This window comes from Giraffa tippelskirchi, chromosome X (genome assembly GCF_054371585.1).
Source record: "Giraffa tippelskirchi isolate mGirTip1 chromosome X, T2T-mGirTip1v1.2.pri, whole genome shotgun sequence".
Lineage (NCBI taxonomy): Eukaryota > Metazoa > Chordata > Mammalia > Artiodactyla > Giraffidae > Giraffa > Giraffa tippelskirchi.
Genome location: NC_137289.1, coordinates 83945904 through 83962710, shown reverse-complemented (window position 1 = coordinate 83962710; position 16807 = coordinate 83945904). Strand labels below are relative to the sequence as shown.

Sequence of the window (16807 nt, the reverse complement as noted above, 5' to 3'; positions counted from 1 at the left end):
AATTGAAGTTGTAATTGTCCCAGGAGAGGATGTCTTCCAAAATACTAGAGAATTTCTCTTGTGGTGGTAGTAGTAGTAGTAGCAGCAACAGCAAAGTAGTTTTAGTAGTAGTAGTGAGGTCTAGTAAGAAGAGAGGAGAAGATCTCTACTTGAAATCTTAATTTTTTCATATTATAAGATATTCCTCTCATAGTTCCATATGTTGTGGATGATAAGTAAATACCTATTAGCCCATTTTGGAAGAAAGGTCAGATTTCTCCTGATTTCATCTTGGTTTGGGTCTGCTTTGAGATGTACATGTTTTAAACTATATACAATTGCTATAGCTTCTCTGGAAATTTTAAAGTGCTTTATACACTGTCTTAAGTAGGGAAGAGTCTGATTTACCAAATCCACATTAAAGTGACGATATGGTTTCTGGCATGTTTCTCATTCTTTCGTTGTTTCGCTGTGAAGATCTTTTTTTTTTTTTAATGGTATCTTTGGCTTTCATTTTTAATTTTGTTACTACAGATGTGTTGCACATTTGTTGAGCAAAGTGTCAAGATAAATTGACACTTTTCTCAGATATGGTTAGGTCTGCATTATTAATCCTATTTGGAGTTCACACAACTTAAAAGGTACTCAACATTAATTAGATTTCTGTGCTTTGAATTATGAGCGCCTGGATATCACTGTTTAAATATTTGAATATATTATACAATAATACAGGTGTGTGTGTCAGTTGTTTTGTGATGGTCTTGTATTAGATTTTACTTGGGAAAGCTATCAGTTACAAAATGATTAAAATGTCTCTCAAAGCTTTGTTTCCAGTATGATAGATTTTTTTAAAGAATGGTTTTGAGACAGAAGTGAATAGAGTTATGATCTGAAACAAAGTATATGGAGTGAATAAGACCTGGGATCTGGTTTACATTAAAACATCTTTATTAACACATACTTTAGTCCAGTGTTAGGTCTAAAGTAGGGGCCTAGAGATTATATGCAACTTGATTGATCTAACAGGAAATATCTGGTTAATGAAACTCTTGGTGTTAACAATGTAAAGGATTTAGATGTGGATATTGAAGGCCACTGTGGGTTTTGTTCAAAATGCAACCAACTTACTGTATTCTAGCTTTTACTTTAATTTCTAAATTGATTCAAAGTAAATGGAATGAATTTGAAGTCTGTCAAAAACAGCAGTGTATAGGTTAGTAATTACTGTTTGTAGTGGGATGACTTTGACCTTTACTGGAAGTCAAGTAACTATCAAGTGATGATAGTTCTTATTAGGTTCTCACATCATGTACTTTTTTTGGAACATAGAGAAATGTTTATCATGCAAAAGTTGTCAACTGAAGCTGATATCTTTAAGGAGAGTGTGAGGATGTTAAAATGTCTTATTCTAAAGTAAAATAATGAATTTGAGCAACTCCAATCATTTAACCTAAAATAACTTTTCTTTGTAATATATTTATGTGTAACTGATCAGAAATTAAAGATAAACATTTCAGATGTGTTCTCAAAATATATTACTGGATATTTTTTTAAGACTTTTCTTAAAGAATCCAGACTTTTCTACCCTATTGAAAAACTGTGTTCTGGCTACTTAGACAAGTTTGTGTAGGTCTACCAAACAGGGTAGTAGTCTTCAGTATTTTTTTGTGTGTGTGGTTCACTGACTTTTACTTCTTTGACAAGCATGTTGTGAAGATTTATTATAGAAATAAAAGGTGCTGATGTAATAGTATATTTTCATTTGAAAACCACAATACATAAAATAAAGCCTGTTTTATTTATTTATTTATTTTGGTTGTCCTGGGTCTTCGTTGCTGTGTAGGCTTTTCTCTAGTTGCAGTGAGTGGAGGCTACTCTGTAGCTGCCATGTGGAGGTTTCTCATTACAGTGGCTTCTATTGTTGTGGAGCATGGGCTCTAGGGTGTGTGGGCTTCAGTAGTTGTGGCACATCAGCTAGTAGTTGTGGCTGCTGGGCTCTGGAGCACAGGCTCAATAGTTGTGGCACATGGGCTTAGTTGCTCCGCAGCATGTGGGATCTTCCTGGATCAGGGATTGAACTGGAGTCTCCTGCACTGGCAGGCAGTTCTTTACCACTGGGCTCCCAGGGGAGCCCCTAAAGCCTGTTTTAAATGAGCTCTCTGTGTGTAGTCATGTGGATAGAGTTTTCTAAGTTTATGAAGTATTTATATATAAAGAATACAGACCTAGACCTATATTCTTGCTATATTTTAGAGAGTTAGTATCTGTAATAATGAAAGAACTGTGGTGACTCTAAGAAACCTAACACCATTTGTGTAAGGGATATTTCATTGCTTTTTCCTGTCAGAGAAAGTAAATGCAGCTTGAAAAAGAGTTATGATTAATGGTATACTGAGATAATACATGCTCGCCATTTTGATGCTATGTTGGGGAATATTTTAGGTATGCAATGGGCAGGCAGATGGGGATTTTTAAGTATATAAACTGTAAATCAGTCAGATCATTTAACTTACATGAGAGAAGGAGGAGGAGCAATAATAGATTTTTACATACAGAAAAAATTGTCAGCTTTATAACATTTCCCTTTTGGCTGTTTAACAGTTTGTGGGTAGGTGCAACCCTGGATTATTATTACTTGGGTACCTCAGGATCTTAAAATACTGACCAGAAGGAATTGTACAGGAAATTGGTAGAAAGATCTATGGAATAAGCTATTTGATTGAAAAATGGAACAATTTATCAATAGTTTGAGAAAGAGGTCTTGTTAATTAGGTTATGTGTTCTTGGAAGCAATAACAAAAATAGAGGATTAACTTGTTTGTACAGTTCTCATTCCAAAAAGAATTAGAGGCAAAGTAGACAGTTACTTATATTGGTAATAAGGATTTTAGATTGGGGTGAATGGTGCGTGAGAATGGGGAGAACCTGGTTTTCTTACTGCAATTTTTTTTTCTTAACTTCAGCTCTGGATATGCTGCCATGTTCCAGGGGGAGCTTGTTCATCTCCTTGTTGAAGAGTATATACTTGAGCAGTTCAGTGGGAGACTACATGATCTTTTCAATTTCTGTCTCTAATGATACCAGATGAGCATTTTCAATAATATTTATCAAGTCATTCCATTTAGGTTCCTGTATAGAGGAAAACAACAGATTGGGAAAGACTAGAGATCTCTTCAAGAAAATTAGAGATACCAAAGGAATATTTCATGCAAAAATAGGCTCGATAAAGGACAGAAATAGCATGGACCTAACAAGCAGAAGATATTAAGAAGAGGTGGCAAGAATACACAGAAGAACTGTACAAAAACGATCTTCACGACCCAGATAATCACGATGGTGTGATCACTCACCTAGAGCCAGACATCCTGGAATGTGAAGTCAAGTGGGCCTTAGAAAGCATCACTACGAACAAAGCTAGTGGAGATGATGGAATTCCAGTTGAGCTATTTCAAATCCTCAAAGATGATGCTGTGAAAGTGCTGCACTCGATATGCCAGCAAATTTGGAAAACTCAGCAGTGGCCACAGGACTGGAAAAGGTCAGTTTTCATTCCAATCCCGAAGAAAGGCAATGCCAAAGAATGCTCAAACTACCACACAATTGCACTCATCTCACATGCTAGTAAAGTAATGCTCAAAATTCTCCAAGCCAGGCTTCGGCAATACATGAACCGAGAACTTCCAGATGTTCAAGCTTGTTTTAGAAAAGACAGAGGAACCAGAGATCAAATTGCCAATATCCACTGGATCATCGAAAATGCAGGAGAGTTCCAGAAAAACATCTATTTCTGCTTTATTGACTATGCCAAAGCCTTTGACTGTGTGGATCACCATAAACTGTGGAAAATTCTGAAAGAGATGGGAATACCAGACCATCTGACCTGTCTCTTGAGAAACCTGTATTCAGATCAGGAAGCAACAGTTAGAACTGGACATGGAACAACAGACTGGATCCAAATAGGAAAAGGAGTACGTCAAGGCTGTATATTGTCACCCTGCTTATTTAACTCATATGCAGAGTACATCATGAGAAATGCTGGGCTGGAGGAAGCACAAGCTGGAATCAAGATTGCCAGGAGAAATATCAATAACCTCAGATATGCAGATGACACCACCCTTATGTCAGAAAGTGAAGAAGAACTAAAGAGCCTCTTGATGAAAGTGAAAGAGGAGAGTGAAAAAGTCGGCTTAAAGCTCAATGTTCTGAAAACTAAGATCATGGCATCTGGTCCCATCACTTCATGGGAAATAGATGGGGAAACACTGGAAACAGTGTCAGACTTTATTTTTTTGGGCTCCCAAATCACTGCAGATGGTGATTGCAGCCATGAAATTAAAAGATGCTTACTCCTTGGAAGGAAGGTTATGGCCAACCTAGATAGCATATTTAGAAGCAGAGACATTACTTTGCCAACAAAAGTCCATCTAGTCAAGGCTATGGTTTTTCCAGTGGTCCTGTATGGATGTGAGAGTTGGACGGTGAAGAAAGCTGAGCGCCGCAGAATTGATGCTTTTGAACTGTGGTGTTGGAGAAGACTCTTGAGAGTCCCTTGGACTGCAAGGAGATCCAATCAATCCACCCTAAAGGAGATCAGTCCTGGGTGTTCATTGGAATGACTGATGTTGAAGCTGAAACTCCAATACTTTGGCCACCTCATGCAAAGAGTTGACTCATTGGAAAAGACCCTAATGCTGGGCAGGATTGGGGGCAGGAGGAGAAGGGGACGGCAGAGGATGAGATGGTTGGATGGCATCACCGACTCGATGGACATGGGTTTGGGTAGACTCCGGGAGTTGGTGATGGACAGGGAGGCCTGGCGTGCTGCAATTCATGGGGTCGCAAAGAGTCGGACATGACTGAGTGACTGAACTGAACTGATCCTAGTGAAAAATATCATGTCTCAATAATAGTCTGTTACAGGTAAGCTTTTAGCATGTAATAGGTTTTAATATCAGTGTTACTGTATATATGTTAAGTTATATTTCACTTTAAAGCTCTAATCTAGACTAAAACTTGTACTTTTTTTTTTTAGGACAGCCAGTAGAGGGGACTTCATGTTTTCTGCGGATCGTTTGGTAGGTGGATGGAGGCTTTCAATTTTCATTTCATTGTTATTCCTAGTGTTATAATCATAGTAGCCCAAGGGGCTTTTTTTGTTAAAATATTCTGGGGTTGAGAGAGATGGTACCAAGTAACATCTTGCTAGACTTTGCAAGTGTTGTTTCTACTTTTGCAGTATAACTCTGCCTCAGTCCCATTCACCTCAGATCATTGCCTACGAACTCACTGTCTATAGTTCTGATGTACCACTACTTTTCAAGTGGATCTTGGTAACTTGATCCTGAGTCTTAAGTACCTCTTCTTAGGCCTGTGAAGTGAAGTAAATTAAAAGGAAACCAAAGATGTAAAAACACCTAGTAGTTGCCCTTGTGTCCATAGAATGCACAAAAGCTAATAGCTATCTTATAGTTTACATGGGGATGGATATCTATTTTGCCTCTTATTTTCTGTAGTATCTTCACATGTGGATACTGTCTACACTTAGGGAATTCCTGTTAAGGATTGACCAAGCCCAATTCTTGTGTGTATATCTAAGTTTGTTTAGGGCTTGGAATGAGGTTGACACATGTTCTACTGTGGTTACTAGTATTCATCACTTCGTGAAATATACATTGAACTCATGTGAGTCAGACACTGTGCCAGACTGTGTTGTAGGTGGGAGAAGATTGAGTGGTAAAGCATAAAGACATGGTCCCTGAACTTGTGGGGTTTACAGTCTAAATACTGTTCTCATTGTTTCGTCTGGGAAAGAAAGAAAAGTGACTTATTAAGCTTATAGTTATAACCAGATAGTAGAAGATAGATTATTAAAGGGACTGTGATGATGTTGGGTGGGGGGAGGTATGAAACTCTTCATTTACATTTTTCTTAGGGAAATCTTTATTCCAAAGGAGTGTAGACAGCATATATTCTACTTTTTGACTTTTAAGTATTCTTAGTTCAAAGGCCACTTATATTTGAGCTTCCTGAGGCAGTAAAAATCCTTGGATTGCATCAAGATAAATGTAGTTGACATTCTTGGAGTGATAGGTTATTCTTTTTGCTTTTATCAAACCAAAGGGTTCAAGACAGTTGTGTCAGTGGCTGCTGTGGGGAAAACAGAGATATTGGTGTTCACTGATAGAAAATGATTTCTCTCTCTTTCTTTATTTTGCTCTCCTTGTGCCATTTTCCTATAGAACATAGGAATTAAGATCATGGTTATTATAAAATGCTTGCTTGAAAGGGCAGGCATTATATCTTAGTCAACTGAAATAATAAGGACCCGGGGCAAAATTTACCTGAGTGGATGGTAATTTTGGACCTCTCTGTTCTCTGCAGTTGGATTTGAAGGTCCTGATATTGGGGGTGGGGGGTGTGGAAGGTCAGTTGTGGTTGTGGTAGGGACTGGAGCTGTTGAGGTTTCTGGTGATGGGAATTTCTAGTATGCTGTCTCTTCTAGCACGAGGGTCTTGTTATAGTTGACATTAATTCTGTCCTGACTTTGTCAGGATTGGCTTTCCTGGCACTCAGATTTTGAATTTTAACTCTTGAGAAGAGTTTAAACCCTTCTTCTGGTTTATGTTCTCCTGTAAAGCTTGGACCTACTAATTCTTGTTGCAAAGTTGCAGGAGATGGGCAGGTGGTAAGACTCTTTAGAGGAGTATTACTAGAAGGAAAACGAGGCTCTTCAAAGAAAATGATCCTCTTCTTTCTTTGTACTTTGCTCATAAGAAACATTAATCTCCACAGATGGTGGTGTCTAGAGTTGAGTATGCACACACACACAGTACTCATGAGGTTCCTGGACCCTCTGGTACTCCAGGTTGACACAGTGAGGCCCATTTACCCATTTAACATTTATCATTTTAATGGAAGCAGGGTGTTTTGTTGTGATAACAGAGCATAGGGCTTGGCGTTTCTCCCTGCTGTTCTTAATCAGTAATGTGATACTGATTGGAGAAAATGTGCTCTACAGACTCAGCACTGCCTTTTTGTAGTGGCCTCTGGATGTTCATAGGAATATCTGATGGGTTTTGGAGGATATTCCTTGTAGTTCTGATGGATTCTTTGCTCTGTACACATTAAGATCATTAGGAGCCTTTTTTTTAAGCTAGGAAGTCCTAATACATTCAACTGGATCCTACTTCAAGCTCAGTAAATTGGTTCAGTTCCATCCACTCATTATTTCCTCCTAAGAAATTCAGGCTTTATTTTGCATCATGGTGGGCCTTTGTTAAAAAGCATCCAACTTAACAATTTCAAAGTACTAAACAAGGCAAAGCAGTTCCCGGTGGGCACTACTTCCATAGTTAACAGAAGTATATTATGTCCAAGTGTTCCTGCCATGACTCTTGCACTTGCTGTGGTTTTGCATTTCTCATAATATAGCCTGACTAACTGAATGAGAATCAGAAGGCATACCTGAGCCTTTTAGTGGCAATCACATGCCTCACCAAGGTTGGATACCTAGCAGCAAGCAGCCTGACATTTGGTTCTATCTCTGAATCTAACAGAAAATCTAACAGTTCCAGAAAAAACATCTACTTCTGCTTTATTGACTATGCCAAAACCTTTGACTGTGTGGATCACAAAAAACTGTGGAAAATTCTTCAAGAGATGGGAATACCAGACCACCTGACCTGCCTCCTAAGAAATCTGTATGCAGGTCAAGAAGCATCAGTTAGAACTAGACATGGAACAATAGACTGGTTCCAAATTGGGAAAGGATTTGGATATACAGTCAAGGCTGTATACTGTCACCCTGCTTATTTAGCTTATATGCACAGTACATCATGAGAAATGCTGGGCTGGATAAAGCACAAGCTGGAATCAAGATTGCCGGGAGAAATATCAATAACCTCAGATATGCAGATGACACCACCCTTATGGCAGAAAGTGAAGAGGAACTAAAGAGCCTCTTGATGAAAGTGAAAGAGGAGAGTGAAAAAGTTGCCTTAAAACTCAACATTCAGAAAGCTAAGATCATGGCATCTGGTCCCATCACTTCATGGGAAATAGATAGGGAAACTGGAAACAGTGACAGGCTTTATTTTTTGAGGCTCCAATATCACTGCAGATGGAGACTGCAGCCATGAAATTAAAAGACGCTTGCTCATTGGAAGAAAAGTTATGACCAACCTAGACAGCATATTAGAAAGCAGAGACATTACTTTGCCAACAAAGCTCCATCTAGTCAAAGCTATGGTTTTCCTAGTAGTCATGTGTGCATGTGAGAGTTGGACTATAAAGAAAGCTGAGGACAGAAGAATTGATACTTTTGAACTGTGGTGTTGGAGAAGACTCTTGAGAGTCCCTTGGACTCAAGGAGATCCAACTAGTCCATCCTAAAGGAAATCAGTCCTGAATATTTATTGGAAGGACTGATTCTGAAGCTGAAACTCCAATACTTTGGCCATCTCATGCAAAGAGCTGACTCATTTGAAAAGACCCTGATGTTGAGAAAGATTGAAGGTGGGAGGAGAAGGGAACAACAGAGGTTGAGATGGTTGGATGGCATCACCGACTCAATGGACATGAGTTTGAGTAAACTCTGGGAGTTGGTGATGGACAGAGAGGCCTGGCGTGCTGCAGTCCATGGGGTCACAATGAGTCGGACACAACTGAGAGGCTGAACTGAACTGAACTGAACTGAATCTAACACATGATAGGGTCGCCCTTCCTACTACTATAAGTTAAATCCTTGCCTAGTATGTTGCTGACTTTTTGCCTGGTGTTGAACTCCTGAGGCTAACAGCTAACAGGAGATTCTTAGCAAGTTCTCAAATTATTCTTCCTTTGATTCTCTAGATCAGACTTGTTGTGGAAGAGGGATTGAATCAGCTGCCATATAAAGAATGCATGGTGACCACTCCAACAGGTAACCAGGGCTGTTACTCTCATATTCTCATAAAAATTCTGGGGTGGAATTGGGGGAAAATGAGAAGAAAGCAGCTGAGTAAATCAGTATGCAAAACGAGGTGTCTGCATGGAGCTGTTCTTTTAAACAACTGATTAAATTTGGGGACATTTAGTAAAGAAATTTATTTATGTGAATGACTTTTGTCAATAGTTTGCTTGTCAGTTTAAGTTAAAGGTTAATAAATATTCTTCAGCATTCGGATGTTACCTTTGATGATGGCACATTGGGACCAGAGCTAAGAATTGTTGTCAGCTTACCTTCATCTTTGTCGGGAAGATGCTGGTGTTAACAAATGAGTGGGGTGGTTTAGCAATGGAAACTCCAGGTAAAAGAAGGAAACGTAAAAAACAAAATAAAAACGATGAGGATTGAAGAAGAGGATTTAGATTTGTTCTGCTCTAAGAGCAGTCAAGGATCCCTATTTTAGGGATTTGAAATTCTGATATGGTTCTTTATTAAATAATGGAAACTGTTATATCCAAAGGTTGATTTTGTGAAAATTAGGGACTAAGCTTGCTACATCAAAATTGATACAAATTCAGTCTGAGACCAAGGCATGAATGTGTCTTGATAATTAGTTCAGTCTTTCTCTTCTGCTTTTTAACACAGAATGCAGGCTAATAAAAGTGGACAGGAATAAGGAGGCTCTCTGCTGTGGCTCACAGTGGGGTCCTATTTTGAATTTGTGGGGTTTCTAGCATTCTTGGAGTGCAACAATTCTCCTCTGAATTCAGTTTAAGAAATGTGTATGTGAATATCATGCTATCATAAGGCTTATTCCTGCTCGATGAAGTCTACGTCTCCCAATTACTCCCACAGGTTTCTTATGAAGAATTAACTATGAAATATCATGACTCTTCTTATTGCTTTCACAGGGACCCTAAGATGTTATACAGTATGTCTGGACAAGAGTTGTTCTGTGCCCATCTGCTTTAAACCATAGATACTTTATTAAATAAATAGGTTGCTCCAATGATGAAAGATAAATTATTTGGTTTTATTCCCCAACAGGGTACAAGTATGAAGGAGTGAAATTTGAAAAGGGAAATTGTGGGGTCAGCATAATGAGAAGCGGTAGGTTTGTGTATGTGTGACTTTGTCTCTTTGCATTCTTAGATACAGTTGCTGTTTACTGAGAGGCAGGCTTGTCTACTGAGCTTAAATCTCACCACCTGTGTTGTCTATCCTCATAGTGCCTTTGATTCATGGCCCATGTGTTGCCGAGTTTGGCTAATTTTAATTACAGAGCGTCTTCCGTAGTGGTGTGTCCCCATGGGCAAGCCAGCTTTGAAAAATTCAGAGGAGAGTGGAAGAATAGGAGGATGTAATGATACTATCTTGGAGAGAATAGGGAAGCTTGAAGATTGATGGAATATGTAATAGCACAAATTCAGACCTATAGAACTTTGAGCACTCGACTAGAGAAAATTTTTTGTTCTGATTTTAAATTTCTTTGGTGAGGAACAGTCCTACCCTGTCAGGAGCTGGACTGAATGGCTTGTTTAATATCTTTAGTTTTATATTTGATGAGTATGTGATTATGTAGGCAAAAGAACTTAACTGTGATTAACTCTAGGTATTTCCAATTGCTAGTCTAATGTATTTGTGTTTGAGTCCAACCAATTGCCCTTGTAAATTAACCTTTGTGCAGCAAAATCACATGCCTGTGACTAGGAACTATACCTGTTACATGGGGATGATTATTTCCATTCAGCAACTTAATTCATTAATTATTCTTTGTACAAGATCCAGGGTATGGTAGAATCCCCACTTGCTTACATTGGAAACAGATGGATTTCTTTCCCTTTGGCTGAACCTTGTACATGTGGGATCTTAGTTGCCCGGCCAGGGACTGAACCCATGCCCCCTGCACTGGGAGTGTGGAGTCTTAATCTCTGGACCACCAGGAAAGTCCTCGGATTTTTTTTTTTTTCACATATAAACATTCCCATTGCTTCTCTGGCTATGAAGTTCTGTTTGTGAACAATTGGGTATCTCAAATAAAATAGGAGCTTTAAGCTCCTTTTTTTTAAATAGAAAGTAGCTCTTAAGTAATGATAGGATTTTCAGAACAATGCTATTCAACCTTTTAAAACTGGTAAAGACAATGGAGATGGGCTTTTAAGGCACAATTACTTCTGGTTTAGTCCAGCTTCTGCCCTAAAGGCAGCAGCATGGTCCTCGAACCCCTAGTGTATACCAGATGACCTTGGAGTGATGCATAGAGAGGATGTTTTTAACTTTAGTAGCTCTTGGTTTATTTCCATGTCTGTTAGAAAGAAGCTTTTTATATTTTCACTAGTGATATAAAGTTTCCTCTTAAATGTAAACAAAATAATTAATTTAAAGAAAAATATTAAGTAAATAAATGTACAAGAAGAATTTTGATGTGGCCTAAAATCTTGAAGATGATGTGAGAATGATTGACTTTTAGCAAACACTTCCTTAAATGAATTCAGACTCAAAAGTAGCTTTACCTTCAGAAACCAAGGGGATGATGGTGGTTTTGGTCTGGATCTCTGGGGGAAGAGGGAACAGCATATTACTTTTTCACTGTTTGCCAGCCAAGCCTCTGCTATTGAAGTCATTACTGGGGCTACATGATATCTCTTGATGTCAGCTTGATCTAAATGGAGAGCCTTTGGTCTACAACCCTCATTCTTCCATAATATTTTATATTTTGTCAGATGAAAGTAATACAGTGTCCTTAAAATAATAGAATTAAAATGTTCCTGATATAGAAAAGTTCAGAGAGCAGCTTAAACACTTTATTACCTGTAATCATGGAAGCCTGACAACCCTAAAACCTGTAAGCCAGCAGTAAAGCTAGCTTATCCTAGTTTCATTGACCAACCCTTAATCTAGTTTCATTGACCTGAACTAAGTATAAAATCATATTTTATCAGAAGTGAAAGCTGTTAGCTTAAGAAGAATTGCTTCCATTTTGACAATGTCTTTATTGTGTTAATAACAGTCACAAACTCTATTTTGGCTTATTCTTGGACTTTCACTCTATCTACTCTTAATCACTCTTTCTTTTTTATTTCCTACTTCAAGGTGAGGCAATGGAACAAGGTTTACGAGACTGCTGTCGATCCATACGAATTGGAAAGATCCTGATTCAGAGTGATGAGGAGACACAAAGAGCCAAAGTATATTATGCCAAGTTCCCCCCAGACATTTACAGAAGAAAAGTCCTTCTGATGTATCCAATTCTCAGTGAGTTGCTTGCATTTAATTTGTAACCTTTGATTAGGGTTAAAATTCAGCTTAGTGCCTACCTCCTAGGTACCCTTCTTTAAAGATGAAACTGTTTCTAAATGTGTTCTTTTTTTGTTTTTCTCAGTTGGATTTGGAGTTGCCCTGGGCAGTTCTCTGGGGAATTTTTATTGTATCATAAGAAAATACACATTAGTCAAACTTTATTAGCTCCAAAAAGCTTCTATTTTAAGATTAACAGATTGAAGCAAAAGATTTAATGAGGCAAAATATATAGAACACAGAATATATATTGAAATATATCCCTTTTCTAGCTCAGAGTATAGCAGTGATTTTCTCAAGGATTTATCCTCTTTGGGGGTAATATTTTTTTCTCCTATTCTAGTCTTTTCCTATGCTTGTTTACATCCTAAAGTTGGGGATAGCAGGTGGGTATTACATTTGATATCTCAAATACTGGATGAATTTAGGGCTTGTGCATTTGGGAGCTGAAAAGTATATGGGTTATATCTGTTATTGAAAATAACAACATTTACAAAAAAAAAAACAGACACCCTCAATTGAAGCTTTATCTAGTAGTATCTTATGTTAGATTACTAAACTGCTTTTACTTTGAAGCGGCTTCAAAGATATTTTGAGATGAATGTTAAAGTTGCCAATGCATTTGATTTCCATTTGATTTCAGGTACTGGAAATACTGTAATTGAAGCTGTAAAGGTTCTCATAGAACATGGAGTTCAACCTAGTGTTATTATCCTACTCAGTCTGTTCTCCACTCCTCATGGTGAGTTCAACAAGAGGCAGCAACTGGGGCTCTGGATGGTCATGGAGTGGTTAAGTGTGCATCCGTCCAACCATTCATCCTGAAGAAAAGTTCATTTGCTTTCACATTAATTCCTAACTGAATTTTGATAATTATAACTTGTGTTTGTCATCTCTAAGCTTAGTTGTAATACTTTACACCATTCAACCATTCTAACGTTGTTCAAATTCAAATGGAAAAGTATGAACTAACCACACTGAAGTGAATTGCAATTGTTTTCATAGTGGCCCTGTTTGAGTAGAGCTTGCCAGTGGCTGAAAGGTCCCTATTTCTCCTGGCTCCCCACCTAAGCCTGAGAACTGCTCTCAAACAGCAAGAAAATCAAGGTTCTAGCTAGCCCTGTGGTCTTTCTGAAGTAAGCTTTGTAGTATGAAGCAAAGAGCAGAAGTTTTTAAACTTAGACTTCTGCTCAAAGGGCATGGTGAAAGAACTTGTGTTCTCCATTTCCTGAGAGAGGTAAGCCTAATTTAAGACACTGGGTTTCTTTGCCATATAAGCTAAGATAATTATGAAAGTATCCTAAAAAAATAATCATAAAGGCATGTAGAAATTCAGTGTTTAGGATAGTCATTGTAGAGACTATCATTTTCATGTAAGAAAAATTTGAAAGTATATAAGTGACTTACTTGGAAAGAGTTAAATAAATATACAGTTGACCCTTGAACAATGTGGGTTTGAACTGCGTGGATCCACTTATACGTGGTTATTTTTCAGTAGTAAATACTATAGTACAACACAATCCACGGTTGGTTGAATTCATGTATGTAGAGGAACTACAGATACAGAGGGCTGACTATAAGTTATATGTGGATTAGCCTCCCATGTTGTTCAAGGATCAACTGTATGTAGTATTATAAAACTGTTAAATCATGTTTTTGAAAAAATGTTTAATGATGTCAAAAATCTAAATGTAAGAGCAGAATAAACAATAGCTTTAGTGAGGCTGACCACTCAGCCAGCACCACAGTCTTCTGTTTACTTTCAGAACTATGAAGTAGGCTGCAGACATTTTTAAGAGTCAGAAAAGGAGTGACTTTAGCTTTACGTATAGGAAGGTCATATCTAGGACCTGCTTACAGTTTTTGTCACGTTTGATCAATCTATTTTTAGCAACTTTATTGAGATATAATAGACATACAATATATCACATATTTAAAATGTAAAATTTGATATGTCTTGACATATTGTGACAATAAAAAAATTTGGTCAATCAAAGCAACAGAAACACAACAGCATTAGAATAGTATAAAATGTCATCACCAAATTTAGAGATGACTAATACAAATTATTATGACTACCAAAATCAGACGTGGATTTAACATGAAACCTAGTAAGTCTTTCCTCAGCGTGAGAGGCTAGACAGATGCACATTACTGTTTCAATTTTTATTTTAAATTAATAGTAGTTATCTTAGGGTGGTGGAATTCTAAGTGAGTTATGTTATTTTTTAAGCTTTTTTTTTGTATTTTCCAAATGTTCTACAATGAATTTGTATTTGTTTCATAAGAAAGAGAAATGTGTTGCTTCTAGTTAGAGCATTTCCTCATTTCCAAAGGTTCCATACCTCAGTCAACTGTGAAGAGGCTACAGAGAAACCACTTGAGGTAGTTGCACTTAGTAGGCCATTGATTATTTTGCTGTTTCATAATAAAAAATTACCTGTAGTTCAAATGTTGATGGTTACAAAGGCCGATTTGCTTGGTCATCTGTCTATATAACAGAGGTAGCATTGTAAATACTGAGATAACCAAATAATTATTGAGTTTTCTGTCTTTGGGAGTAGAAAAGTAACTGTGTTAGTTCTAATACTATACATTAGAATAGGATACTCATTCTTTGACATTATAGATGAAAAAATCTTATTCTGTGCATCCTTGCTATGGCTTTTTATTTTGACTGGGATCCTAGCTAGTCCCTATCCTTTCCTCCTCCACCTCCTGCCCACCCAGGCTAGAGTTATAACTTCTCAAAAACTAGCTTTCTGTGACATAACAAAAAAGTCTTTGCACTTTTTTCAACAGTGTTCCAATTGAGAAACCATCATCTAATGTATGATCCTGTTTCCATAAAGGACTGTATTCTATTTCAGCTGCCTTTAAAATAAAACAAACAAGACTCGTTAGGGGAAAAGTTGCTATAACTGAATATATTTTTCATGTATTGAATACAAAACAGTTTGATTCTAAGAATTTATTAGTGAATGGGTGGAAACATAGTCTGACTACTGTCAAAACTTTTCAGGTATCAGAAATTATATAAATAAGAGATTAACCAAGCCTAACTATTTGTCCAAAGGTCATTTGTCTCTGTCTTCTGTCAGTAGTAGACCTAGTGACTGACTATAAAATTACTGAATTCCAGGTAATGTTATCAAAAAAATCCCACCATAATGACAATTTTTCTTTTATTTTTAAAGGTGCCAAATCAATCATTCAAGAGTTTCCAGAGATCACAATTTTGACTACTGAAGTTCATCCTGTTGCACCTACACATTTCGGACAAAAATACTTTGGAACAGACTAAGTTATTGAAGGAAAATTATTCTTCTGTGTAATATTCCAGTTACGTTTTGAGTTTCTACCTGTTTGGCTAATTCACTTAAGGAATGACAGAAAATTGTGTTAAAGATACTTTGTAATGTTTGGAAGTAGGTATAGTAAAGAGGAAATACTTGAGGTTTTTTTTTTTTTTTAATTTAGTTATTTCTTGACTGTTGGTACCAAATTCAACAATGAAGCACATACAACTCTGAAAATATTTTAATAATGCTCTTATACGAATTGCTGATCCCTCAGTGCATTGAAACTGTTCCCTAATTTATGAATCTCAGTTTAGAGGTTGGTTGCAGCCACAAATAAAACCCAAATGGAAGTCAGTTCATTGGCCCACTATAGTTTGCATTTTGTTTAGTTTGCTTTTAGTTCTAGGGAGATTTCATGTATGTGGCTGTTGTCACCTTCCCCTACTCTTTACTTTGTGGTACTATACATGTTGGTAACTTGGAGAGAATGAAAAAAGAATACCTCCTAGAATTTTACATTTCCACTAATATCCTCACTCAATTGGCACTCTTCAGTCAAGCCATTATATTCTTCATGGCTCGTTTCCTACCCTGTGCATTGTTGGTAGGTGCCTTGTCAGTGTAATGCAGTGAAGAGGACGGTGGGGCATTTCCAGCACTGGAACTGTGACATTAATTTACTTAGTTTGAACCAGGGATATCTGGATGCTGACAAAGGAGGGCTAAATAGTGTTAATGGTATCAATGCACTAGAAATAAATTAGTTGTTGGAGGTTTTTCTGAGATATGGAAGGAAAGATGGTTTCTTGCTAAGTTTATGGCCAATCGGTAAATTAAAATGCTTCATTTTTCACTTGGATGTTTCTACTAAAAGTCTTTGATTTGGAGCTTAGTTATTTTGCATGTTTGTCAATCATAGTTGTATTAAAATAGGAAAAATACCTTGATATTAAAAAAACCCCTAAGATTTATATGTGTTCATATTTAGGCTTCTGAAAAGAAGAGAAATCATGTTAGAAATCAATGTTCACATTCTGAAACTTGCTTGTAAAATTCTGATCTCATTTTACATTGATATTAAAACATTTTAACAGTGGTGGCTGGTTGATTACTTGATTAATTATACTCCCATAGCCCTATAGGCAGCTGTTGTGGCTTCTGTTTAAAACAAACAAACAAACAAAAAAACAGAAAAGAGCAGCAGGCAGTTTCTTAGAAAGAACCAAAGCTGATAGAAGTCAGCAAAGATTTGGGAAAAGGAAGAAAAACTGGTATAGAATGGATTACATTTTCCCTTTGGAGT

The 16807-nt window shown here is 37.2% G+C and overlaps 1 protein-coding gene across 3 annotated transcripts in view; it reads left to right on the top strand.

Annotated features, from left to right (window-relative positions):
• The window catches only part of UPRT (uracil phosphoribosyltransferase homolog), a 32047-nt gene extending 15447 nt beyond the window's left edge, over nt 1-16600 (top strand). Inside the window, exons 1-7 of one of the 3 annotated variants that reach the window (XM_081563531.1) lie at nt 2943-4899; nt 5012-5054; nt 8830-8899; nt 9953-10015; nt 11999-12160; nt 12846-12944; nt 15400-16600. In XM_081563531.1, coding sequence (XP_081419657.1) covers nt 5034-5054; nt 8830-8899; nt 9953-10015; nt 11999-12160; nt 12846-12944; nt 15400-15506 — 522 coding nt within the window. In that variant the 5' untranslated portion in view covers nt 2943-4899; nt 5012-5033 and the 3' untranslated portion in view covers nt 15507-16600. Of the gene's footprint in view, nt 1-2942; nt 4900-5011; nt 5055-8829; nt 8900-9952; nt 10016-11998; nt 12161-12845; nt 12945-15399 lie in introns of those variants that run through there. The other 2 variants (XM_081563529.1, XM_081563530.1) reach the window with 2 other exon arrangements.
• Nucleotides 16601-16807: the final 207 nt, after the last annotated feature.